Source organism: Oreochromis aureus, linkage group 8, assembly GCF_013358895.1.
Source record: "Oreochromis aureus strain Israel breed Guangdong linkage group 8, ZZ_aureus, whole genome shotgun sequence".
NCBI lineage: Eukaryota > Metazoa > Chordata > Actinopteri > Cichliformes > Cichlidae > Oreochromis > Oreochromis aureus.
Window position 1 is genome coordinate 18206093 of NC_052949.1, and position 27230 is coordinate 18233322.

Consider the following 27230-nt stretch of genomic DNA (forward strand, 5'->3'; position numbering starts at 1 on the left):
GTCTGATGAGTCCAAATTTAAGCTCTTTGGTCCCACCCTCCATGTCTTTGTGTGATTTTGCCTTCAGTCCATGGGAGTGAAGGCAAAAGGGCCAGCAAGTGCTCAGCATCTCGGGGAACTCCTTCAAGACTGTTGGAAAACCATTTCAGGTGACGACCTCATGAAGCTCATCGAGAGAATGCCAGGAATATGCAAAGCAGTAATCAAAGCAAATCATGGCTGTTTTGAAGAACCTAAAACATAAAATATGTTTTGAGTTATTTCACATTTTTTGGTTTACTACATGATTCCATGTGTTCATTTATAGTTTTGATGCCTTCAGTGACAATCTACAATGTAAATAGTCATGAATATAAAGAAAAGCCATTAAATGAGAAGGTGTGTCCAAACGTTTGACTGGTAATGTATATATTTTATATATCTTTTTTGACTGCATGATTCATGACAAGCTCCTATATGTCTGTGTGCATGCCTGCATGTGTGTGTGTCTGTGTGTGCGTTCCATTAACACCATGCACAAACTGTGTCTCTAGATCCAGCTGGATCTCTGAAACCAGAATAGTTATTTTTGTTTTTCAATTCGATATGTAATTGTGAAGCTAAATGTCAAATTGTGCCCTTTCTCGCAATAAAAGAAGAATAATTCCCCAAATTCCTAAATCTACAGTTAGAAAAACTCCAAAACCTTACAATCACATAATGTCTTTGGCATAAGTAAAAAGATTACTTTATCAAATTTTGGGACTTTGGTAGAAATAATGAAAAGACAAAAAAGGGGAGAAAGAGTGAAAAGAAGAAATCATCTCTTACAGGAGAGTTTTAAGTATCATTTAAAACATAAATATGTCTTTGCTTTTGTTTGCAAAATTCATAGAAAGTTTGTGTGGGATGTGGTGAAGTCTGGTGAGCAGTTTCACATTAAAGCAAATGGACATAATTCCCAAGGAGCTCAGAGCAGAGAGGCAACAGTCCTGTAGAAACAAAAGCAAAACTATGTGTAAAGGCAACAGTGCAACAATAATGAATCTAAAAATATCACTGTGTTTTTAAACATGAATAGTCTTACTGAAAGAGGGATCCAGTCAGCTCATCAACAAGACCACCTACAAAATGTAAGTCAAACCAAAGTTAATGAAATCTGTGAACACACAGCAGTACACCCAGAGAATCACAACTAGCATTTACCCGGTGTGCAAACTGTGTCACAAAGAATGGGACAAATGTAGCAAGTTGAACAACCCTGGAAAACAAAACAAACAAAAAGGATTAACGCAAAGAGGAACTGGGCAAAATGAAGTGCTGTTTATTATTACAGCAGTTATAATCCTTTTTAAGTCAAGATGCTTACTTGGCAGTGCTCGCAGTGATCAGACTCATCTCCTTCCTCACACGGGCACTTGGCACAGTCATTAGAGCAACGCTACAAGATGGGAACGAACCACAACTTAGAGTGATTAGTCATGCATATGGTATATAGTCAGGACAAATCAAGAACACAGGACTTATAATGATGTGTGATTACTGGGCAGATTCACAAAAAAGTCTGTTATTTCCATTACATGTTTGTTTTTGGTTTTTGGTTTTTTTTGGGGGGGGGGGGGGTTACCTCACAAATGGAGCAAACACTACACAAAGATCCAGAGTGGAACTGTGGAGTGTCAGTAACTCCCTCCTCTTCATCTGAGTCACCTTGGTTGTTCTTTGTGTCTTTACCTTCAGACTCATCTGTAAATGGTGCACAGAATCAGGAACTGTATTCTATTCATTTCAATTCAGTTTTATTTATACGTCCAAATCACAACAACAGTTGCCCAACGGTGCTATATAATATAACGTAAGGACCAGGGAAAACCCCAATAATCAAATGATCCCCTGTGAGCAAGTGCTTTGGTGACACTGGACTGGAAAACACTAACAGGAAGAAAATTGAGAGGTAGCTATACTGATTGGTTGGGAATGAGGGGAGGAAGACAGGACAAGACACGCTGTGGAATAGAGCCAACTGTATCTTGTAGAACATTAAATTGTCTAAATAAATATATGATTATAACCTTATATGTCTTGAAAAGATTTTGCAGGAAATTCTTGCAAATTTATCGAAATAAAATACAATTATATAAGTTTTACAAAAGTATTCACAACCTTTGGCCAATGCTAACACCTTTTGCAACAATCACAACTGCCAGTTCCTGCTACTAAAACCATCCCCACTGTTTGATGCTACCACCGCCATGCTTCACTGTGATGGTATTGGCCAGGTGATGCTGTTTTGCATTCATGCGGAAGATTTCCATCTATGTTTTCATCAGACCAGAAAATTTTGTTTCTCCTGGCCTTCAAGGGCCTTTGAACAAGTGAAAGACTGTGAATGCGTTCCTGATTCACTGTATCAAAACGTAAGTATTCACATGGGTTTCCAAATTGTTGTGTTGGTGCTGATGATTTAAATTCATTTGGCAGTAATTTACAACTTCATTCATCACTTTTTCACCCTTTTTGTAGTTAACCGCTGAGAGTACAGTGACTTTGGGTCTTTTGAGCCTCTGTACTGTGCAATCCAAAAAGACCTTTTCTAGTGAGTACTGATTATTGCCATTTATTTAGAAGTTACGTGTCTAACGTGTAATTCTGCTTGATGCAATATTATGGCACAGATGGTCTCTTTTTTTGTATTATATTTTTGTCATAACATCATGTGACATGTTTGTTTTTACAAAATAGTCTAAGTAGATTTATTGTAAACAAAGCTAAAATTCCTACAGGTGCTGTTTTTCCATAATATCATTTGTTGTCATGTTTTTTTCTAGCATGAAGCAATGACTGAAATTTAAAAAAAAATCCCTTTATAACACCCTCTTTTGGACAAATCTCAAAGTATTCAATGTTTGGTGCTTGTTTGAAGTCTCAAAAGCTACACTGGCCACCAATAAATAGCTGGTTTAGATACTGTTGCGTTCCTGCTATTGCACAGATAATCCAGTCTATTTTAGGACTGATATGTATGACAGTGTTCCTAAAGTAACCCTAGTAAGCTGAACAATGTCAGAGAGCTACTGTAGAGTACAGAGTGACTCGCGGGGTTCCAAAAAATCTCATTATTTGTTGTAACTTTAAATACTGCACTATTTAGTATCTTGCTCACCCATTAATATGTTTCAAAATGTGTGCATGTTTTTTTTTTAAAGTGTGATTCACCATCTTCATCTTCAGAGTCATCCTCATGTGTATCCTCTTCAGCACTGTCAGCTTCTTCCTCATCTACATCCTCTCCTTGAGTTTTTTCATCATCACCCTCTTGCCTTGCTTCCTTCTTGTCGTCTTCCTCATTATTAGCTGGGACTTCCTCCTCCTCATCTGCATCTGCCTCCACCTCTTCCTCTTCATCCTCCTCTGCTGCATATTCTTCTTCATATTCTTCCTCTTCTGCATCATCCTCATCTGAACCCTCACCACCTTCTTCCTTTTCAACTTCCCCGTTCTCCTCAGAATCATCTTCTTCCTCATTATCAGCATTGTCATCTTCCTCCTCTGCTGTCTCCTTCTCATCCTCCTGTTCTTCTTCCACCTTTTCATCAGTCTCTACCTCATCATCATCTGAGTCTTCATCTTTTTCTTCATTCCCTTCACCAACCTCAGCCATTTCACTTTCTTCAGCTTCAGCCTCCTCAGCATTTCTATCATGGAGGCTTTCCTCCAGTTCGTTCAAGTCTTGGGCACTTACAGTAGCAGAGAAAGGGACCTGGGATGAGCACAGCATCACAAGCAGGAGACCTACCACCCAAAATTTTACAGGTGCCATCTTGGGAGAAATGCAGCTTTGGAACTTGAAGACGGTCTTATTCTGGTTACTTTATTCTTCCACCAAAAACCAAAACAGTCGATGGAAGACAAAAAGCTGCTAAAGGCGCAGCAGATTTAGGCAGTGTTCAGGTCTTTTTCCCAGGCTCCCGAGAGACTGTTTGAAAAGAAGTGTGCTCACAGAGAGCAGTGTGCCAGCCTTGTGCTGGGAACACAGAGGACACAGTGGAAACATGACTGTGTGTGGCTGTGTGTATTTGAGTGACAGAGGCACATGGCGAGAATGCTCCTGATGCCCTTAACACAGAGCATTAGAGAGGTGAGTGTATGCATGTGGTGGAGGGGGAAGGTGCTACTGAACTGCAGGAGGGGGGCAAAAATAAGAATATTTTTTCTTATTAGAAATTACAATAATTACATAATTTGAAGATAAAATTATGGTTCTATACACAGCTTTTGTTGTCATAGCTCCCAAACTATTCAGGAAAGAAGCAGAGCTTTGATAAATATACTATGTGTGGGGTTTTTTAGATTAATGGTTCGCACATTTTTGCAGTATTCTTCTCAGTATCTGCTATTTAATTTAGTGTAAACAAAAAATAGTGTCCACAGCAAAATTAATTTCTTCTTGCCACTGCTGAAGCAAATGAGAATACGTAAGGATCATGCAGACGTGCATGTACATGCAAGCAAGTGGAGAGGAAAGCACTTTGAACATGTGCTTACTTCCCAAAATAGCATTTTTTGGTCTTTTTGCTTTTTTTTAAACTTTGGAGCCAGCAGGAGGAGAACAGCGTTATAAAGTCCACACGCACAGTCAGCTACAATACTGCAGAGAGCAGCCAGGCTGAAAGCGATGACAGTGCCTCTCAGTGTGAGCTGCTCCTCCTGCAACTGACAGGTGACGCAGCTAACTATTTACAGTGAAGGCTCCTTCAATAGCTTGTTCCACTATGTGACCCTCAATGGAGCCATGGCAGACTGAAACTCAGAACTAGCATGCTTCTTTAACACTATCCACAACACTTATGTGCATAGTAGATCCAACTATCACAATCCCACATTGTGCACACAATTAAAAAAATGTATTTATTAATGACAAATAATAGTTTCTTTCATCAAGTTTACTAAAGTGATCACAGTCAAAAGTATTTTTTTATTATTATTCTTTATTCATTCAAGTCTCACTGAGATTTAATCTGTTTTTAAAGACATACCTGGCAAAGAGCAGAGCAGAAGTTTCAGCAAATGCACAAAGAAAAAGCTAATGCAGTCCAGTCCAGACAGGTGAACACAAAAAAGCAAACATTATTACAAGAGTGGTATTAAAAGCAGTCAAACTGGCCCAAAGAGCTCACACTTCTCACACATTTTTTAAAATGGACTTAAACTCCCCCATCACGAGTCTGATAATCAGTTGTGACAGTCTGAACTTCTTATGTAGATTATTGCAGCACAAAGGGGACAGGATATTTTAAAATGTCTTTTCACAACTCCATTCTGACCCTGGAGACAAACATTTGTATAATATTGTGAAAGCGTAGACTGGTTGTGGTTTTTACATATACAGACACATGGCTTTTTTCTGGCTTTATTAGATAGGTGCAGTGAAGAGTTACAGGAAAGCAGAGTAAGGGGAAGACGTGGCAAAGCGCTGCAGGTCAGATTTGATCCCAGCCCAGGTGCTTTCAGCCATATGGCATATGGTCACCTGCTCATCTCGGTGACCTAAACTGGTGCCCTCGACCAGACATTTCTAGATTAAAAAACAATTATATACAGAGAAGGGGATATTCAGAAATGGCCACTTAGCAGCAGCATACAGAGAACAGTGATGTACATAATTTTCGCAACTAGTGATAAAACATAAAGCACAATAACAAACAGTATACAGCCTCTTTAGGTGCTGCCCTGGTAGGTTTTAAAAGAGCAGATCACAGTTATGCAAAAAGGGAAGGAAAGGGAAAATGAAACAAAGTAAGTTTAATGAGACTGAACAACATCTAAGACTGCCTAAAGGAATTCAAGTGTTTGTACTAATCGAGTAGACGAACAATAGATAATTGTGTCATCTGCATAAAACGTGAATTCGAAAGAAACCTACATTTTACCCTTGGTTTCTTTTCTTACATAACTTGTAGGGCTGGTGTTACAAGTTACGTAACCAGACAGGCCTGACACTGTCTGGAATGTGTTTGCTCACTCTGCACTTTGATTTTGTGCCAAGAATTAGACAAGAGAAGGAACCTTTTTTGTATAGTGCAGTCACGTGAAACAGGCACACATCTTTCACTTCTAAGAATTTCTCTACAACAACATAATAACTAGATAATGATCTAATAAAATAAATCTCTGAAATTATTTAAATAATCAAAATATCAATACTTTGGTCTCATTTGTCCAAAAGACATACCACATGAGTTGTGGCATGCTTTTTTAACCAAACTCTCAGCAACAAATTCTTTTGTTCTCATACTAAAAATAAATGTATTATACTGCATAAAAACTTGATTAAATAGAAAACAATAATGCAGACAAAAATACGGCCCATATTTGCAGTGTAACGGAACAAAAGAAAGTATTAATGTGCGCTTAATATAACCCCTGATAGACAACATCACAGAAAATCCGACTACAATGTAAAAGATTTAGTAAGCGCTTTCAAAACGAAAGCAATGAAGATGTCATGTTATCTGCCTACTTACTGCAATATATTTATGATATACTACATATATAGTAGTATATCATATATTAATATATTGCAGTATCTGGCACTGTATCCATGTTTATATTCTAATGTAACAGTTGAGGGAGGATCGTGGTGGTGGAAGCTGTCAAATGAGAACGTGCCTCTTTCCTTTTTTTTGCCTCCTAAAGTGAAGTGAATTGAAAGGAACCTCTTTTATTTAAGGCTGAAATCCAGTTGATTTGGAAGACGATGGGAGGGAATCTGTATGATGGATGAAGATGAGGAAGAAAAAAAATTAGGCCTCCAGGTAAAAACAATAAATATTTTCAAATGAGGCAGCAAAAAACCCGAGTGAAAGCAGTGTGACTTTCTCAACATGCAGGCTGTTTTGTAAGCAAAACTGATTTCATAAGTTCTGGGAAGTACCTCGTAATGCAGGTGGGGGACGAGGAGGTTTGACTGTACTTCCTTGTGCTAAAGTATCCACAACCCAGTTGAGGACAGTTGAGTAATGCTCCATCTGAGAAGAAAGAGCAGAATATCATAAAAGTCCAGAATAGAATAGATTTATTCTTAAATCTAAATGAAAACCAAGTGAGAAAAGGATGACTTATTTTTATTGATATCAATAATGAATAACGGCAGAGATATATGTGTTCAAGCTTTCTGTTCATTGCATGTCTTGTCTTTGTGTCTATAACGAAACACAAAACAGATTGAAATAATCTGTTTAATTTCAGTATTTATATCAAATAAATATTATGTAGTCCCATTTGACGATTAACATAAAGTAATATTTTAATAATTGGAAAGCTCAGAGAGTAAAAAAGATTTTGTGCTAAAAGCTGTTATGTCTCCTACTGGAGAAAATCATCTTGAATAAGGAAACTGCATCATCAAAGACACACATGAGGGCAGCAAAGCCTAGCTTAGCTTAGTTCAAAGACAGATAAAATAGAGATTGCTTGCCTGGCTCCATCTAGTGACCAAAATCCACCTACCAGCCCTACTAAAACTCACCTTTCATTTCTACAAGACCACAATTTGTCACTTTCTAACACTCTAACCAATGTGCAACCAAAACTATTGGCTTTTTTCTCCAAAATATTAAATATGCATTACTTACCATCACCCACATTATCTCTGACCTCAGCCAACAAACAACTTTACATAAACCCAACTTAAACTGACTTTCTGCTTTATAGTAGGGGTTTTTCACATGTTCTATCTTTCTGTCATTATACTCTCTAATCTCTATATAAAATACTTTGACTGTGCAGACATGCTCTTTCACAGTATTTCTACATATGTATGAGGAATGAGTCAAAGGGTATTAAATGACAAAGTGAGAGCTTCAGAAAAATGCTTCTGTTTTACCTGAGCCTGTAGTCTGTGTTCAAACTCTTTGCTTTCAGTCAGACGTTTAAGCACATCATCTACCCTATATGAAAAAATACAAAGATGCATTTTCTTCAGAATGATGGAATCAACATCTCATTTTGCTGCTACAGTGGAGCATGAAGGTGTGCTCACTTGGCAGACATCCGTTTGAGTCTTTCTGAGTCGCTGCTTTTCTGGATCTTGTTTCGAGCAGTCAGGAAGTCTTCCTTCTGAATCGTTTCCCACGTTGATAATCTGTTAGCTGCCTTTGGTTCCAAGTCTAACACTGATAGAAAAGACAAAGGTTTGAAATGATTATCTTTCAACTCAGTTTTTGTTTTATTCAGTGCTAAGCTGAGGTCAGTTTGCAAATAAAAAAAGAGCCCATTCTCATTTAGACAGTGCAACTTTTAGTGAGCAACTGAGTGATAACAAGGCAGCAACTGTTATCAATGCAATAACTTTATTAAATTAATAAATTTATTGTATTACTGTGAACTAAGACTGCTGATACAATACTGACCAAAGTGGTGGATCTTTACAGAGGGCACTTTGTGGATGATCCTCTTGATAAAGACTTTGATGTGTGAGAGGATAATGAAAGGAGGAGCCAAAGAAGGACGGGAGTGGTACTCGACAATCAGGTTGTAACGCTGGAACTTCCAGTAGGTGTCACTGTGTTCCTGCACTTCAGAGAAAGTGTAGCTGTGTGGATACAAGCAGATCAGAGCCACTGAGTCAAGTTAAGCCATTCAGTTTGTGAATGCAGCCTCAGATAAGCCATAAAAGACTTGTTCTTTACCTAAACATGGCAATGACTAGGTTGATGAGCAGGATGTTGGTGACCAGGAGATATACGACTAGCAGAATCACTACAAGCCAGTTACTCTCCTGATTTTTACACGGCTCTTCACCGCTCTCAATCAAAGTCACATTGTCTGTGCAGTTTAGTTCCCGGCCCACTGTCACAAAATAGAGATAAGAGAAAGGTTAAAATAAGGGTTACAGTTATAGAAAAAAAAAAAACCCCTCAATTTCTGTGATGAATTTTAAAAAGCTGCAGTAGAAAAAAAGCAGCATTTTAAAACTGATTTCAGTGTAATAACAATTTTCTTATTTTCATGCAAATTGCACAAACACTTTTACCATCCATCTCTTCCTCGATGGAAGAGCCGTATCCAAAGATGTGCAAGTATGGCATGTAGAAAACTCTCAGAAAAATGCGATTCGGGTTTGGGTCGTAGGTGTAGATCAGAGCCTGATTGGCAACTCCGTACGCCAAGACCCACACACCCAGGAAGAAGAGGAAGAAGAAGACATCCTTCATCTGAACAAGAGGAGGAAATTGTCATGTTGTTGCTGACATTGTATTATTAAACACGTATTCCTGGTATAATGCCAACTGATGGTAACTTTCTCACCATATTTCCTACAATGATAAGTTTTGGTCCCAACTGCTTGTGAATGGCAAAAATGTGAATGAGGCGAATGGTGAAGACCATGTAGTCCAAACAAAGGACATCTCGGCCAAATTCATGTGACCGGTGAAACATCCTGAAACACAAGCATAGTAATGCTGAATCAGTGAGGTAGCAGCACCACCTGGTGGCAAACCTGTAAATTAACCAGTGACATTTGGTTGCTAACTGAGGAAATGTTTTAAATTTAAGTGACTAAAAACTAAGTATTAAGAAAATTATTTGAGACACACTTAAGAAGCCAAACAAGTACCACAAAACAAATACTGTTCTTTTCATAAATGTTACAATCATGCAATGACAAACTAAACTGTTTGTAGTGTTGTGGAACGTTTTTGATGGGCAATCTAAGATTAAGATATCATTTTTATATCTTGTCCATACCTGCAAATCAGTCCGACAATGAACAGGCTGATGGCAGTGAGATCACATTTATTCCACACATCCTGAATGTAGAGTCTGAAACTTTGAGTCCAGGTCGTCCCCAAAAAAAGTGTCTTGAAGAAGACAAAAAAAATAAATAAACTTAACAGATCGTCAGAAAACAAAAACTACAATAACAAAAACTATCAACATACTTTAGTATGATAATAGTGTTTATATACCTGCCTACACATGCACCTTGAAGCTTATTAATTTTGTTTATTTATTTTTGTGTCCATCTTCAACTTAATGCTTGCGAGACGATAGCATGTTAACCACTGTGTTCCAATGACACACATATTGTCTCTTTCTACTATGTGCAATTAAAAAAAAGATTTCAATTAAGTGGATATTGCTGCATTCAGTTGTTCACTTCACATTTTATACAGTTAAACATTTTGGCGAACAAAGTTCTAAGTAAGATGTGTCTCTTCACTCACCTGTCGGATCTCCTCACAAACGAGCGTGAATACCCAGAAGTACAACACACACTCAGTGGCAGCTGGACCTGAGGGGGGTGGGGGCTTGAAATCCACCAACAGCACGTAGGCGAAAAGCAAGAGAAACAGGAAGTACATCAGGACGTTGCCCAGAAATGAGGTGACCGGTGCATACCAGAACTGACGCCAGCGTGACACTATGAATGGACTTTGTGGTGGTCGTTGGGGTACGCCTGTATCAAAGATTATAAACACAGATAAGCAGGTGACTAAAAATGACAGCATATCGAGCAAGAATCAGATGACTCTTTAAACAGGACTCACCTTTAATGGCATCACTCTTTTGACCTTCTGAGTCAACTTCACTGACATATTAAAAAAAACATTTTAAAGTAAATTAGTAGACTAATGCAAATAAATAACAAACTGATGTTTTACATATTAATACTGTAGAGTGCGGGTAGAAATATTACTGCTGCTTGATGTCAGTGAAAGAGAAGACAGTGGTCCCATAAAGACTGTCATTGTCCTGATCCAGCTCATCCTCAAAAAGCATCCTCTCCTCCTCTTGCTGATCGTATTGATTCCTGCGGGAGAAAAAAATGTGGCAAATGTTTAAAAAAATATTTAATAAAATAATTTACAAACCTCAAATTAAAAATTTTACCTGAAAGAGATGAGGTTGGTGTAGCAGAGGATGGGGCAGAAGAATGCGAGCAGAAGCTTCCAAATCTCTGTGTTCCTCTTCATATCACCCCACCAGATCTGGGACAGCAGAGACTGGAAGAGGACAGAAACTGAGTCCTTATCCATCAACAGCAGCTCACTGGCTCAACATCAAGTGTTTTGTTATTTTAGAAATATCATGCTATATTTCCTTTGTAATACTCATCTGCTATTTGAAATCATGGCAACAACATGAATTAAAGATATGACACACCTGTACGCCATCATTACTGAAGAAAAGCCGAGCATCAGCGCTCACACCCATCTGAAGACAGGTGCTGTGACCCCAGAAATGAGACTTTCTAATCAGCAGGCTGAAAGAACGGTTTTCATCACTCCGATAGCAAGAGCTGAAAATATCTGAGGTAAAGTGGACACAAGACACATGACAAAGAGTTAGATAGGTTTGTTATTAATGTGTTACATAAGCTGTTAAAAGGAAAATTCAAAGGGCTCTTTGTGAAACTTAATATCTAATTATTATAACATCAACAGTAGCAGACAGTTGTAGTTATTGTCTCACCATGAGCCAGGTTCTCAAACTTCTGCGCCAGTTCTTTCATGGAAAGTTTGGTTTCAGTCTCATCCTCCCGTTTGGACAGTTCTCTGAGTATCTTACAGCCACCAAGAGCACTCAGGACTGCCTCACCTGCCTGGAAAGGAGAGCAAGCAATAATATATGTTCTGATTATTTTTCTTAAAGGAACACTTTGAAAACTCATTAGATTTCAATAGGGAAAAATTATATCTGTATTGATGTGGACTGAGTAATGTGTTAGGAATGAAAGGATGCCAAAATGTTTGATGGAAATTAAAATTACTAACTGAATTTAAAGAAAATGTGTCCAGGGAGACAGGATCCTAGGTTAGCATGGGGACCACTCAGTGGTATCAATTCCTTCATCCTCCAGTAACTGCCAGTTTATAATCACCATATTATCCACTGCACCAGCATAACATCTGATAATGAGTCCAAGGATATCATCCCGATACCTAAAGGTAGTAGGGCTGCCACGATTAGTCAACTAGTCATGATTACACCGACTATCAAAATCGTTGACGACTAATTAAATAGTCGACGCGTCGTTTGAAGCTTTGCAAGATCCTGAAAGATGCAGGAATAAGTAGGATTCAAGAGTGTAAGCTGCCGTTACACCCCAAAGAAGAAGAAGAAGAAGAAGAAGCAGTCCCCAAGATCGTAGCTGTGTCCAAATTCAGGGGCCGCATTCTTCGGAGGCCGCATTTGTAGGCCGATTATGTTACAGCGTCGCGATGAAGGCTGTCCAAATTCAAAGACGCTTCCAAATGCGGCCGAAAAATGTGTCCTTCATTTCCCCAGATTTGAAGGTGTCACTACCCGATCTGTAGCGGAAGGGAATCAGGTCAGGTGTATCCTTCATGGCCCAGCATATCCCAGAATTCATAGCGTGGCCCAGTTTCCAACAATGGCGGCAGCTACTTAGTTTAAATATTACCCTAATTACTCTTTCTGGGTCACAAAATAAACTTTTAAGATATTTTCAGTCGAGAATGTAGCTGTGCAAACTTCAAATATCTGCTCAGTTTATCAAGACATCACATATTTGCAAAAGTGCTCCGACGTTTTTGGAGACGTCTGTTACCCACCAGCTCGATAGATAGCCGGGGTTCAAGGCTCACTAGAGCCAGCGAGAACAGCGAACTCTTGGCAAATCGTTTTCAGACCCCCGCGATCTTTGGCTACTCAGGTTAAACATGATATATAAGTCACTTAGATAATGTAAAAATGTTATTGTTTGGCTTTTTTCAGTGTTTTATTTGTTCCTGAGTAAATCGGTTTGGCTGAGATTAAAGTTATAGTTTTCACACAGCTGAATAAACATCAAACAGAACTGATTAAACAGAAGTGTGAGATGGTCACGAATTTACTCCAATGTCCTGTTATATTTTAGGGGGCAAAGAGCAGACGGCTGAGTTTATTAAACACCGCCAAGAGAATCAGTAAATTTCATTAAAATTTAATAAACTATCAACTTGTCTTTATTTTTAGTTAGCACATCCCTTAAAAACTTCAAGCTGTAAACTAATGAAAGTTATATAAGAGCAGATGCATGCTGGTGCAATAAGCTGTACGTTTCACGTCCAATGGATGCATGATCTGATTAGTCGACTAAATGCAAAAATAATCGGTGACTAGTCGACTATCAAAATAATCGTTTGTGGCAGTCCTAAAAGGTAGTAAGTGCAGTAAGTGCTGAATATATCGACTATCGACGATGGCTCAGTTCGTTTTTACAAGGGCGATTTATTTATTTATTTGCCCATGAGTAAGTTTGCTAATAATGATGGAGCTAATGGAAGCAGTCAACAGAAAAATATAATATTAATAGCGCTGTTTTAACAGCCCCCTCTTTCATCTGCGAGCAAATGCACCTTCCTTAGTGTGCGCCCCAATTCAGAGATTAATTTACTCAAACTCATAACCAAAAGAAAGGCAGTAGCCTATGTTCAGAAAAAAAAAAAAAAAAAAATTTGGATGGTGGACACATACATGCTCATGCAAGTTAGTTGTATTTGAGTCCTTTAATCGCACTATATGTCTGCACAAGCGGCACATCGCTTTGGTTACATCCTTAGGTTTACTTCTTTCATCCAGTATCAAGCCAAAGAAATCCCAAATTAGCGACTTTATTTTTTGTTTAGGAATTAGTTCATCCATGTTTGGTCTTCTTCTGTGTTGTAAGCACGCAAATCAGTCCGTGCATGATTACATTGCTCCGCCCATCAAAAAAGTCTGTGCATGCGCGAATATATTGCACACTGTCGATTATTTGATTGGCGATTGTAGGTTGGAAATTTTTGACATAACGCCCAACCCTACTGCCTAGCCCAGGGGTCGGCAACCCGCGGCTCCGGAGCCGCATGCGGCTCTTTAGTCCTTATAGTGCGGCTCCGCGTGGTTTGGGAAAATAAATTAGAAGTATTTCGCTGAAGTGTATTTTATTTATGTTAGTTCTTTTAAACTTGTAGTTCTAAATTGGAAGATTATTGTGATATTGAAATATAAATATAAAATTATATTCTATTATTTTTTCCTCGCTCAATATAAGCGTCACACTCGCGGAAGCCGGTATTCCCGCCGAAACACCGTGCATTTATCGAAACTTTCAACCCCAGGTAGGCCAATTATGGATCTTCGGATCCACATTATGTCAGCAGCTGTTCTCCACCGTGAACTATGTTAAAGACAAACACTGCTCACGCCTCACAGACGACAGATGACAGCTTATAGTCCTGCGTAAACTGACTTCGCACAGCACCGATTAGCAGACACTGTGAGCAGAGGTTCAGGAGCAGAAGTCCCATTGTAAACATATCACGGCAGACCCGACGATGTTTGCATGAACGCGCTTTTCAGCATCTCTTTATTGACCACTTTTCACACACGGCTGCTGTACGCGCCTACAGCCGGCTGTAGCTTCGCAGCTCACAGCCCGACACACACCACCAACAACAACAGCAGAGAGCACAGACTTTAAGGCGGCGGGCGTGATTGCGGGTGCCGCTCAGGTGCGTCCGCCTCCCCTGCAGCGGCGCTGCAGACCACGCCCCCGCCGCATGCATTAACAAGGTAAAATACATATTTAGGCAGAATTTTGCAAATATCTATTTTTCATTTTTCAGCAGCATAGAGCTTTTTTTTACCAATTATTTTTTAATAGTCAGGTCAAGGCTCCAAAAGCCCAAAGGCGATATAAGGGTGGCGGCTCACAACAGTTTTTGTTTGCTACATGGATCATTTTAGTTCAGCTGGGTGTCTTTGCTTTTGTTATATTTCTTTAAGAGTTCAAAATGTGTTGATTACATAAATAAAATGTAATTTTCTCTGTAGCACTTCATGGATTTCATAAGCAGCACACCTTAGTTCTTCAGACAAAGGTAGAAAACAATATATACAGTGTTATCTTCATTTTAGATGTCAAAAAGTATTTGCGGCTCCCAGTGTTTTCTTTTGCGTGGAAACCGGGTCCAAGTGGCTCTTTGGGTGGAAAAGGTTGCAGACCCCTGGCCTAGCCTGTAGAGGTTTGTGCATCCCTCCATAAATATGACTCCTTAGACCACCTGCTCTCATCTGTGAAAAGCAGGCACCAGTGGTATTCCATGGCAAAAGCCATGTTGCCAACCAAGAGTGCAGGGGCCACTGGAGTATGTTGGAGCCACCCTCATGAAGTCTGTGGTCAGCTGGAGGTCATTTAGGGCCCCAAAACAGCCTCAAAGCATAATGTTTCCTCCTCTCTGCTCGACTGTGGTTATTGTGTTCTTTGGGCAATAAAAAGCATTTTTCTTCCTCGAAACACAGCTCAAATCAGATGGCTTTTGGTTTTATCTGACCGCAGCACTTTCTTCCAAGCCTTCTCTAAATCATTTAGATGTTCGCTGGTAAATTAATATAGGTCTATACAGCACCTTATTGAGCTGGAACCTTCCAGGTGCTGCAAGAGTTCAATCCATAATAGCATCTTTTCAATAGTGTTATAGGTGATTGTAATCCCAACTGGCTTCACAATATTAACAAGCTCCTCCTGTGTAGTTTTAGGCTTTTCATGATCATCTTCAACCCATAGAGTAGATTTTGCATGGAGCTACAGACCAAGGACAGATTACAGTCATTTTGTTTCTTTCTTTAAAAAAAATAAATAAATAATGGCACCAACAGCTGTTACTATTCAGTCTTTAAGTCTGACGTCATTAGTTGTGCCTGGTCCCAAACTCTGTTGCAGGTCCCTAAGTCCAACGATCACTGCGACATCACTGAGAGTTAAAAACTGTCTAAATCCTTCCATCTTTAATAGAATGATCAGCGTTGCTGCTTTACCAGGTGAAACAATTAAGTTTAAGATCCAGGCATCCACAAAAACCTAATTTATGAAATTTAATGGAGTTAGAAGTTAGCTCGCTAGTTCCCATCTCAACATGATATACCATGTTCTGACTGAGGGATTTCCGAAACAAATTAAGACATACATCTCTGTTATCATTTCCGACATAAATGAAGACAGGAAAGTAAACACCAGTGACATTTGTAGGGTTACTGAAGTTTGGCTAGCTGGTATATAATGATGTGCTACGTAAACGCTAGCAACACAGCTATGTTAGTATAATATAAACAGTGAAGTTGGATAATGAACGCTAACTTTTTTCCACTCAATAAAAGTTAACATGAGGGTTTCCAAAGGTTCGGGACAAATTTTATTTTATTACCAATAATCATTTTAAAGCTCAGTTTTTAAAACCTTAAGATGTAATTACAGCCCAGCCCATGCAGCAGTATATTGATAACCAACCTCGTATTGTGGATGGATTATCTCAGTTGTTCTCCTGCCTGAAGTTTGGTCCATTTACAGCATCCTGCCATGTGATTGCATTTGTCCCTAGCCATCGTGAACCCTCACGTTAACTTTTATTGAGTGGAAAAGTGTTAGCATTCATACTCCAGCTTCGCTGGGTTTATGTTATGCTAACATAGCTGTGTCTAAGTCAGAACATGGTATATCATGTTTAGGTGGAAACTAGCGAGCTAACCTCCTGCTAACTGCTAACTCAGTTAAATTTACTAATTTCTGTTTTCCTGGATGTCTGAATGTTAAACTTAATTGTTAAAGCAGCAACACTGATCATTTTATTAAACATGAAAGAATTTAGACAGTGATGCTGCAGTGTTCGTTTGACTTTGGGACCTGAAGCAGAGTTTGAACGCAGATTACTCCTCGAGGCTCCTGACTACGGTAGCCGTAATGTTCCGACAATCCAATAAGCGTGCGGCTTCGTAGCACCAAAGTCGCACTAAAACATTTTTGACAGATTTTTGAGCACCGTGTGCCACATAAAATCGGTTTGAGGTCAGTAAGCACAACCAGAACTCATACATAAGGCGCAGTGGATTATAAGGCACACTGTCGATTTTCGAGAAAATTCAGGGATTTTAAGTGCCCAAAAAATACGGTACCCTAAAAAGTAAAGACTGTGTGAAGTGAGCAAATTTACAAATTCAACAGGGGGCTCAAAAATTATCCACCCCAAGTAAAATACTTTTTTAAGTTTGTCTCAGAGCCTTTACCATCTCCCAGAAGAAAAGGGCCATCTCACTGCGGTTCTGCAGTACAGCCCAGAGGAAGAGTGAAGCCCAGGGATGGGGGCAGCGCTGCTGGTGATATTTGGAACCTCCATGCAGAATCTTAGTGGCACGCTGGGATGAATTAAAAAAAAGAATAAAAAAAACTATTATCAGTCCAAATGTAAAAAAGAGATACTGTCACCACAAGTACACTGCCTGCTTCTTCTAAAAAGTTCAGAGTACCTTCATGGCTGTCCTTTTGAATGAAGATGACTGTAAGCCTAAAGCTTTATAGTAGAAAGGCTGGCAGGCATCACCCATTAAGTGTTTCAGCACCCCTGACACCTGAGGAAACAGGTGGATGGAACAGTAAGCACAAGAGTATGTTTTTGGATTTGTTTCACATTCTTTATGAATCTACTTGAGCATAACTTATTATTTTAGAAAACTCGCCTCAAAAAGGGTAAACTTCCTCCTTGGTCTGCTCTCATTGTTATCTGCCACCACCTTTGAGGAAAGACCCTGTTGTTCTGATGATGGTTGTGCAGATGCCATATTTCCCAGCCGTTCCTCTAGGCAGTGCTGTAGTAGCTGATAGAGCAAGGTCCCATCTGGTGCAGAGCGATAGAGGCTTTCCAGCCTGCCATAGTTTAAGTAGTCCACAATGTTCAAACCATTCTCAGCGAAAAGCCGAACAAACTGGGGTTTGTCATTGATCAGCGCATCTGTCATTGAGTCTTCCAAATCTTCGTACTGTTTAATTGGAGGAAGGAGATCATGTTTTAAGGCAGGTCAATATTTATAATGCCAAATAATCACATTTAAACTGACTTATCTGTCAAACTTAATATTACACATCTGTTCCCCTCCTCACCTTCCACTGGATGTCACCATTGAACAGTTCACTCTTGGCAATGTCAACCCTGTTCCACGTTACTGCTAACTTCAGCTCATCACTATAAGGGTTGGCCTCAACTAATGCGCGCTGCTTACTTGCTAAAAAAGACAAATACGACAAAAATTAAATTAAGGATAAAAAGGGGTTGCAGCTGTTATGATGTATAATTACGGTCTACTTATATATACCTCCCACAAGTGTTTTAAGCAGGACAGTGTCAAAGTCATTTGGACTCTCGTGCTCTCCGTGGTAGACCATAATCAAACCTCTATTCTGGTAAATGCTAAAAGCCTGGAAATAGAAGACGGGGAAAAGGAAACAGGAATGTTGGACACACAGTTGCAAGATGACAGGACAAGATGTAGGAGATGAAGTACATTGCACAGATGTTACAGCACCTGCTTGAAAGCATCTCTCATGTCAGTCAGTTTTATGCACTCTCTGTAACTTTTCTAGCCAATGTTTTCAAAGCAGAAAAGATCAAAACAAACAAACAAAAAAACATAAATAACTAACACAGATGCCAAAATGGGTTACCTCCAGAGTTCAGTATCTTGAGAGTGAAACGGTAGAGATTTCCTCATGTGTGATAATGCTGCCTGCCCATTTCAACTTTTAACCAGACTTTAGGATTGTACTAGGATTTATTATACTATTTATGCTATTTTTGGCAAGCTGTGAGCTTGTGGAAATTTTGCTTGTTCAGTTGGCAAACAGCTCTGGAGTTTTTAAATACAGGTTTTGATATTTATTCTATTTTTGTATTCTTCCCTGGTCATACTGGGGTATGATTTTATTGTTTTTATTCATGTTTGATTGAAAACAAACAGATTTTAGAACTTTTATAAAAAATCTCTGCTACTTCCTTGACTGGCCACACTTTTCTTGATGCTCTAAACCCATTCAGAAGAGTCTTTTGCTCCGCTTTGTCCACAGTTCCTTTATTTTCACCTATGATGTCACTTTTTTGATTCACATTCAACAATAATAGATTTATCTATTTTCAGCACAACTATACTTACACTATTGCAATTTAGATTAAGGTTATACAATTACTGACATCATTATATAGGAGCTGCTTGTTAAGTGGATCAGTTCTGCAATTACCTCTGGTAGTGGATCAGGAAACAGAGCTGCAAAATGCAAAATTGCCTGTTTCAATTTAATAACATATAAATAACCTATTAAAACTAACTTCAAGACATGTGGTCATTACCTGGCAATATATCTGGTAGTTTCTGAATAATAAGCAGAAAACTGAGCTGCAAAATGAAAAACTGCCTGTTTTCATTTAATAACACATTAATAACATAATACAGCTAACATAAAGAAGTGTAATAATTACCTGTCAATATTGCTGGTAATTTCTATGTAATGAGCAGGAAACAAAGCTGCAAAATGCAAGACTGCCTCTTTCTATTTAATAACATATTAATAGCAGGATTCATATGTGTTTTTCAGGGTCAAATCCAAGGTCTTTTTAAGCACTTTCAAGGTCAATTTTCAAGCTTTTCCAGCACATTACCAAAAACATGTTTCACTTCGCATCACCTCAGTAAGACCATGTGAAAATAAAAACAAATCACCCTAGGCTAACGTAAAGACCTTTGTTCCTCCTTTGTTAAAACAGCTTGACTAATACGAATGTAGTGTATAAACTCAAAACACACATTTCACTTAAAAATTAAGATGTGCAAATGTAAACAAATCAACTTGTTAGAGATATTCACCTACTCTTGAAAAAAACAAACAAACAAAAAAAAAAAAAAAAAAAAAACACAAAACAAGAAAACTGCACCAAAACCACAAAAATAATACACAGCAAGCCCAAATTAATAAGTCTTCTCATCAGATATTGATGCTTCTTTCTTATGAGAAACATTTATATACAAAAACACATAAATGTTTCTATTGTCTCAGTGGCTGATTGTCCCCTACAGACCTCAGTGTGCGCTTGAAGCCATTTACAATGTTACAGCTGTTTAATGTGTAGGTGCTCACAATAAACAGATTTTGAATGAAAGCCGAAAAACTTCTGTAGCACAAAAAATCTTTGTGCCCAAATAGATGATATTACCATTATTTCCCCCTAGGTGTTGCCAAAGGCACCGAGATAATATCTGAAAAAGCTGCACCAATACACAGAAATATAAACAATATTCTGTTTACTTGGTGATAACTTCGCTTTTAAGCCTTAAGTTGGCTAGTTATGTATCGGGTTAACGTTTAAAGCTTTCTCTTGAGGAAAGTAACTCACATGCTAAGTAATGTTAGCTAAGTTCACAGCATATTCCATAAATCACCGTGTCATAACTAAATACTATATTAGCGCGTATTGCATCACACTCAGAGCATTTCAATCATTTCACTAGCGAGTTTGATAGCTAGCAAAATAATAAGAATAATTTTATAAATTAACGTGTTACATAGACGTATCCGTAATTGCTTACGAGGACTCAGCTATCTTGTGACTCGAGAATGCAAACTCCACCATTGTCGTTTTCCATCAAATACTCAGTAAAACGCCAACCTCAAGGCGTGTTAATTTTATTCATCCATTTCTCTACCTGATAAGAAAACTATTCAGATACAGCAAAATACAGTTACACTTTCAAGCAATTTTAAGCACCACATCTGAAATTCAAATACTTTCAAACCCTGAAAAGACAATATTAAAATTCAAGCATTGTAAAGATTTCAAGCACCCGAACAAACCCTGTAATAGCCAGTTAATAACCTTTTAAAACAACCTTACGAATAGTAATGACTACCAGGAAACACCTGTGGCAGTTTCTATGTAATAAGCAGCATTTTAATACCATGGTCATGATAGCTGAATAAAACAAGTATCAGGAAGTCTGTAATGAACTGGAAACACTTATGCAAAATGTTAATAATTAAGTTTAAAAGATTAATACATATGAATACATTCGATTTGCAGAGGAGTTTAGAAGACCGTCTTTCACAGCATAGTTTATACATGGATGATAATACATCCAGGTAATTGGGTGGTAATAACTTACCACATTATTACAGAGCTGTATTTCCATATTATTAACCTCCAGTTTTTGAGCTCTTATTATCCCTTCACTTCCTTTAATGGAAAATATTACTTCCTTTAATGGAAAATATTACTGAACTGTAACCACAGTTTCTACCATGATATAACTTGATATTAAGTGGTTTTTACTTATGGTTTAGGACCAAAATACATCAGTGACCTCCTGACCCAGTATGAACCTTCCAGATCCCTCAGGTCATCTGGATCCGGTCTGTTATCAGTCCCCAGAGTCAGAACCAGACACGGAGAAGCTGCATTCAGCTTTTATGCTCCTTATATCTGGAACAAACTCCCAGAAAGCCTCAGACCAGCTGAAACACTCAGTTTATTTAAATCCAGGTTGAAGACTCACCTATTCTCAGCTGCATTTGAATAAAGCACCAAATCCACACTTAAGTTTAAATTTCTAAACCTACTTTTTATCTACTGTTCTGATTTTATCTACTGTTTTGATATTTGATTTTATATACTGTTTTGTTTGTTTGTTTGTTTGTTTGTTTGTTTGCTTGTTTTAATCAAATTCAAATCATGTTTTTGTTTTTAATGTCTCTGTAAAGCACTTTGAATCACCTTGTTGTTGAATTGTGCTATATAAATAAACTTGCCTTGCCTTGCCTATAATATATGAAATAGTTATTAACGAGTTGTAATACAAAGCGCTACCGAAAATCTTTCCTCCAATTCTTCCAAAGTAAAAGCTTCAGTACTCACCTGTTCAACTAGTTTGTCAGTTTGTATTTCTGAAGGAAAATGCTTCTTAAACCGTTCTGCCACTCTGTCTTTAAGATCCACGCTGGGACCCGCCTCACTGTTGCCTTCACCAGAGGACGGCACAGCTGGAGTTGAAGACAGGTTCTCCAAGACATCACTCAGGAAATCAGCCAAGCCCCCTGAGCCAGCCAGAACCAGCCAGGGGATGGAGTTTTTCAGAGAGAGATCCATTCTCTGACAGACATTACAAAAACCATGAAATAAATATTTACACAATTTGAGTATCAAATCGCAACACTTGTTGTGATTATCAATCAACATATAAAGCAGAGACTGTACCTTTAGCATGTCTGCATCCCCTGATATCAGCATACAAACAACAGGGATGTCAATGCTGCCACTTCCTTTAAAAAGATAAAACTATTTTTAACACTAACTTAATGAGAGTAGCACAGCAACTAACAAAGATACAGATGGTGCACCCTGTGATTTTTTTTTTTACTTGATTAAACAGTGGTGTTGTGGTTAGCAATGTTGCGTTAAAGCAAGAAGTTCCTGAGTTTGAATCCACCATCTGACTGGGACCTTCATTTGTATGTTTGCATGGGTTCTCTCTGGGCGCTCCGGTTTCCTCTTACAGTCCAAAGACATGCAGTTAGTGGGGTTAGGTTAACTGGTGATTCGAAATGACCCAAAAGTGTGAATGTGAGTCTGAACGGTTCTCTTTGTGCTAGCCCTGCCCCTGAGACAGACTGGTGACCTGTACAGGGTGTACCTGTTACGCCCTGTGCAGTAACTAGGATAGGCTCATAAATGGACTACCACTTTCAAAACAAGTATTATAACAAGTATTATAATATCTCACCTAATATGCCTGTGCGCTGGTGGGAAATGTATTCCTCCAGTCTGGCTCTGAAACCCATCTCTCCTCCTCTGCGACCCACACTCCCATCATCCACCAGCAGGAAGGCCTGGTAGTTGTTGTCCAGTGAGCAGGACTCCCGTGATATGTTTTGGACATAGTACCTTACAGGAAAGCTTCCCTGCAAAAGAAGAAAACCAGTTATTCCAGTGTTTCTTCCTGGCCTTGATCAGTTTCCACAGTGTCCTAGAGGCCTGAAACTTGTACATCCTTTTGGTGTGTTTTCATTCGAGATGCAAATACAGTTTGGTCCCAAGATTATCCAGATGAATAACAATTAGCATACATTTACCTGACCTTGAACACTCAAAGGTTAGGTCCACATAGTCTTATTAATTTGAAATTAGTGCCAATGAAATAAAAGCATTATGATTGGATTATGGACAGCTAATATTAAAACATTGAAAAACAAATATAATGAAATCTTTAAGCAAGATTTACAGTAAAAGATTGTATAGTAAAAGTTAACAAGCTATTCTAAATGCTTTGAGAAATGTGTAAACTCTGTACTACCTGAGGGTTGACCAGCTGCTCTCGTTTTTCCACTACGCCCCACGGAGCAATCCCCAACGCTACCACCTTGTTGAGAGAGACCGAAGATGCCGCAGCTGCATGATCTCTCACTGCCTGTCCAACACACCGACCAAGCCTTTCGCGCAGACCTGTAGTTAATATCCATGCACCTGGGAACAGATTAAAAATCAGTGTGAGAAAGCATTAGTCACTGCTTGGGATTTGGGGGTCAAATAGGAAAAACAGAGAAGTCTTTCCAATAGTGGTATGTCCTTTCATCATTTCCTCCTTTAGCCGTTTACTCTATGGAGGTCTTTTCCTTCACTTTTTGCAGACTGGGTTTGATGACGGAAGCTGCGGTGGAACAGTGGGACAATTTTTGCACCTACATGTCTACCTGACTTGGACATTTGAGCTTAATTCAACAGATGTTAAAACCTCACTGTTTTTGGGTTTTTTTGTTTTGTTTTGTTCTGTTTTGTTTGTTTGCTTCTTGCTTTTGGTTGTTGCATTTTTGTATTTGCCGTTACAAAATGCAAAATCTAATAAATACTTGAATTAATAAAAAAAAATAAAGGAAGTTCACTTAAGACACATTTTTAGATTGTTTTTGATTTTTTTTAAATGTCATTGAAAAAATTATGACAGCTTCTGCTAAGCAAACAGCTCACACATATTCCAGACACGCGGTGAACATCACACATGAGTTTGTCAGGAAGACTGTCATAGCAGCATTTGATGTGATGATTTTCACCTATCAGATGCATAAAGTTTTTACCTGTGCTTTGTGACGCTTTCACCAGTCCCTGTCTGAGGATCTCCCGTACCCAGGTCTTTATCTGTGTCCTGCTATTTCCACCCACAACAGAAACAACCAGGTTGGGTGCAGGAAGACCCCAATGGGTTGTCAATATGTTGTACACCAAAGAAGGCTCAGTGCTCCATGACAGGCGCAGGAACTAAGTTTAGAGATTTGACAGATTAAGAGGAACAAGCACATGTCAGCAATGCACAAGATTTAAGAAGTAATGAAAGTAATAAAAGTAATGAACAAAGGATGCTCAAATAAATATGACATCTAATCAGTACAGATTTTGTTTGATCAGTTGCAGGAGCAGGAAAATTCAGGAAAATTCTTAGTACTGCTTACCACAACTCAGGGTTTGTCTGGATATTTATTTCACTCACCTTTATAGGCATTGCTTTTTAGAACATGCAAACATGTTCAAATACTTTAAGACTCTAGAGCAGGGGTGGCCAACTCCAGGCATCGAGAGCCGGTGACCTGCAGGTTTTAGATGTGACCTTGATCCAACACAGCTGATTTAAATGACTAAGTCAATTATCTCCTCAACACTTCTTGAAGTTCTTCAGAGGCCTGCTAATGACCTAATCATTTGATTCAGGTGTGTTGACCCAGGGTGCTATCTAAAACCTGCAGGACACCAGCTCCCGAGACCTGGAGTTGTCCACCCCTGCTCTAGAGATAAAGAATTGTGCAAAAAGAAAAGAAAAGAAAAGAAAAGAAAAGAAAAGAAGAAAAGAAAAAGAAATCCACCCACATAGCTGGTCCTCTTGCTGGCTCCTGCAAATTGCACCTCTCCAAATGCATCAGTTGGTTGTTCAGAGGAGTGCTGCACGCTTTCCCAGTGGTTCACAATTGCAGTGCTGAAATAGTCTCCAAGAGCCACAGAGGCATGGTCATTTCTCGCAGCCCCACACTGACACAATGCACCATTACTGAGAGATGTGGAGGGATAAAAACATCACTATGAGAGCCAACTCAAAATACAGACATGTCACTATCAAAAGGCCGAGGTCACAGTACCTGACAGAATCTTCTACAAAGGTGCTGCACACTCTTTTCTTGATGGTTTTGGGGATCCAACTCTGAAAGCAGTTTTTAACAGTGATCAATAATAGTTAGGGCTCAATGACCCTTGATGCTCATTGATCAATAAAAACAAATATCTACATCTATATCTATCTGTGTTACGACAGAGAGACTTCATAGCAGGTGGAGTTATTTTTGGTGATGGTAGGTAATTCCATAGTAAGTACTTTCATGTTTTCGAAAATGTGACATGAAAGAAACAGACACAGAACTAATATATACATATATAGATACACACACGCACACACACACACACACACACACACACACACACACACACACATATAGATACACACGCACACACACACATATAGATACACACACACATATAGATACACATGCACACACATATAGATACACACGCACACACACACATATAGACATACACACACACATATAGATACACATGCACACACATATAGATACACACGCACACACACACATATAGACATACACACACACATATAGATACACACGCACACACACACATATAGAGACACACACACACTGCAGGCTTGCACAGATGTTGCATGACAGGTTTTTCCAAGAAGGTTGGCAGTGGGTCACTGCCATTACTTGGAACTTAAAGCGGAGAAACTTCAATGTATAGTCTTAACTTCAACTCAATAAAAAAGAAAAACTTATTTGGACTTATTTGGTAATTTTGTCTGTAAAATGGTCAGAAATCATACTACAAGTGAATGCTTCTCTGTTCAGGATAACCTCAGCTTTCAATAGATATATTATAATGTGATAGATAGATAGATAGATAGATAGATGGATAGATAGATGGATAGATAGATAGATAGATAATGACCAGTGTGGTCGCTAGTTTATATACCGCGTTCTGAAAAATTAAAACGTACAGCTCTGCTATAGCTTTCAACATAAATAAAGACAGAAAACTAAACAGTAGCGCTGTTTGTAGAGTTATTGAAGTTGGGCAGGGTGGTTTATAATAATGTGCTACGTGGTAGCTAGCTACACAGACATGGTTAGCATGATATAAACACATTAGCACAGTGAAGCTGGAAGATGAACGCTAACTTTTTTCCACTCGACAAACGTTAACCCGACGGTTCTCGATGGCAAGGGGCAATTGCATGGCAGGATCCTGTAAACGGATCATACTTAAGTCTGAAGAACAACTGAGATAATCCATCCACAATGAGAGGTTACACATTCATTTACTGCTGAATGTGCTGGGCTGTAGGTAGATCGTAAGGTTTTAAAAACTGAGCTGAAAATGTAAAATGGGTTGGCAGCCGTGGTAAATAGGTTGTTTGAGGTGGGGTTTTTTGCTATCATGCCAGCATGATATCACAACAACAGCTGCAACAATCTTAAGGAAAGCGACCCACCTGGCTCTTCTCGTTTTCGCAGGTATTGTCTGTGTTGTCGCCTCCTCCCCCTTCTCTATCTCCTTCTTCTGGTCCTGTGTTGATCATGATTCCTGTTCTGTCATTCTCAGTGAGAAATTTGTGCAGAAGGACTAAAACAATTTCTTTCTGACCATTGCCCCACTATTGAAACCCTGTTGCCTGCCTCTGCAGTCTCTCTGTGTGTATAAAGAAAACTAGGTGCAGACAGCACACAGGTAAGGGTGTGGCTTCACAGATATAATCCCTCCTAACTATGAAAACAGGAAGAGCCAGTCAGTAGAACAAACTCCACTGCCTTGGAGTCTGAGCTGGGTTAATATTTTTTGCAATACTTCCTCATCCCCTTATCACTCACTGGTATCTTATGGGGTGAAAGTGAATACCTTCAGTAACACATTTAAACACCACTGAAGCAGACAGACAGCTAAACATGCTCAAGCTTGTGTTCTCTGAATGTTACTGGAGCTCAAAAATACAATGCATTCTGTAGAGAGCCTATTAGGTATGTGTCTGCGCTGTGCTCACTCAAAAAGCCAGATGATTTTTATCCTTCACCAATGCCTTTTCTTTATTGTGACGAATTTTGAAACCCAAGTTAAACTTCATATTTATAATTGCTCGGCAAATGATTACTTGCTGTAGCTGTTTTACCACTATTTCAAGAATGCTTGAGATAAGGAGGAGATTGGACATTGGTCTATAACTAACCAAGACATCAAATCATTGCATAGTTTATTTACATTTTATACACTTTTTTGAAATTGGGGATGTGTCATGTGCTGATAGGTAAAACCTTAGGTTTAAAGGGTGTGCATTGTCCC

The 27230-nt window shown here is 38.8% G+C and overlaps 2 protein-coding genes across 4 annotated transcripts; both read right to left on the reverse strand.

Annotated features, from left to right (window-relative positions):
• Positions 1 to 285: 285 nt before the first annotated feature.
• On the reverse strand, positions 286 to 3982 carry LOC116315017 (sarcoplasmic reticulum histidine-rich calcium-binding protein-like). Of its 2 annotated transcripts, XM_031733172.2 has the most exons (6): positions 3196 to 3982; positions 1607 to 1725; positions 1349 to 1420; positions 1186 to 1240; positions 1067 to 1103; positions 286 to 971 (listed from the first exon to the last, which is right to left on the reverse strand). In XM_031733172.2, the coding sequence occupies exons 1-6, from the start codon at positions 3797 to 3799 to the stop codon at positions 950 to 952; spliced, it is 909 nt and encodes a 302-aa protein (XP_031589032.1). In that variant the 5' UTR covers positions 3800 to 3982; the 3' UTR covers positions 286 to 949. The 2 variants fall into 2 exon arrangements, with proteins under 2 accessions (XP_031589032.1, XP_039472554.1); XM_039616620.1 differs by lacking the exon at positions 286 to 971 and having other exon boundaries at positions 1063 to 1103.
• Positions 3983 to 4947: 965 nt separating this feature from the next.
• Positions 4948 to 26638, reverse strand: LOC116315018 (transient receptor potential cation channel subfamily M member 4-like). Of its 2 annotated transcripts, XM_031733173.2 has the most exons (28): positions 26389 to 26638; positions 24962 to 25023; positions 24696 to 24873; positions 23912 to 24092; positions 23134 to 23303; positions 22564 to 22741; positions 22038 to 22102; positions 21699 to 21932; positions 18115 to 18217; positions 17903 to 18024; positions 17482 to 17781; positions 17272 to 17373; positions 17032 to 17160; positions 11458 to 11587; positions 11149 to 11294; positions 10876 to 10988; positions 10682 to 10795; positions 10533 to 10573; positions 10209 to 10441; positions 9730 to 9842; positions 9289 to 9421; positions 9014 to 9194; positions 8670 to 8829; positions 8391 to 8572; positions 8021 to 8153; positions 7865 to 7928; positions 6914 to 7007; positions 4948 to 6748 (listed from the first exon to the last, which is right to left on the reverse strand). In XM_031733173.2, the coding sequence occupies exons 1-28, from the start codon at positions 26473 to 26475 to the stop codon at positions 6705 to 6707; spliced, it is 3792 nt and encodes a 1263-aa protein (XP_031589033.2). In that variant the 5' UTR covers positions 26476 to 26638; the 3' UTR covers positions 4948 to 6704. The 2 variants fall into 2 exon arrangements, with proteins under 2 accessions (XP_031589033.2, XP_039472527.1); XM_039616593.1 differs by lacking the exons at positions 24696 to 24873; positions 24962 to 25023; positions 26389 to 26638 and adding an exon at positions 24322 to 24458.
• Between the last annotated feature and the right edge of the window lie 592 nt (positions 26639 to 27230).

Excerpts from the sequence above, each read along its gene's own strand:
- LOC116315017 (XM_031733172.2), bottom strand. The coding sequence starts at position 3,799 with ATGGCACCTGTAAAATTTTGGGTGGTAGGTCTCCTGCTTGTGATGCTG. Across the intron at positions 1,726-3,195 it reads TGACTCTGAAGATGAAGATG|ATGAGTCTGAAGGTAAAGAC; the intron begins GTGAATCACACT and ends CACCATTTACAG. Across the intron at positions 1,104-1,185 it reads TGACACAGTTTGCACACCGG|GTGGTCTTGTTGATGAGCTG; the intron begins GTAAATGCTAGT and ends TACATTTTGTAG.
- LOC116315018 (XM_031733173.2), bottom strand. The coding sequence starts at position 26,475 with ATGATCAACACAGGACCAGAAGAAGGAGATAGAGAAGGGGGAGGAGGC. Across the intron at positions 18,025-18,114 it reads GCTTAAAACACTTGTGGGAG|CAAGTAAGCAGCGCGCATTA; the intron begins GTATATATAAGT and ends TGTCTTTTTTAG. Across the intron at positions 7,929-8,020 it reads CTCAAACGGATGTCTGCCAA|GGTAGATGATGTGCTTAAAC; the intron begins GTGAGCACACCT and ends TTTTTCATATAG.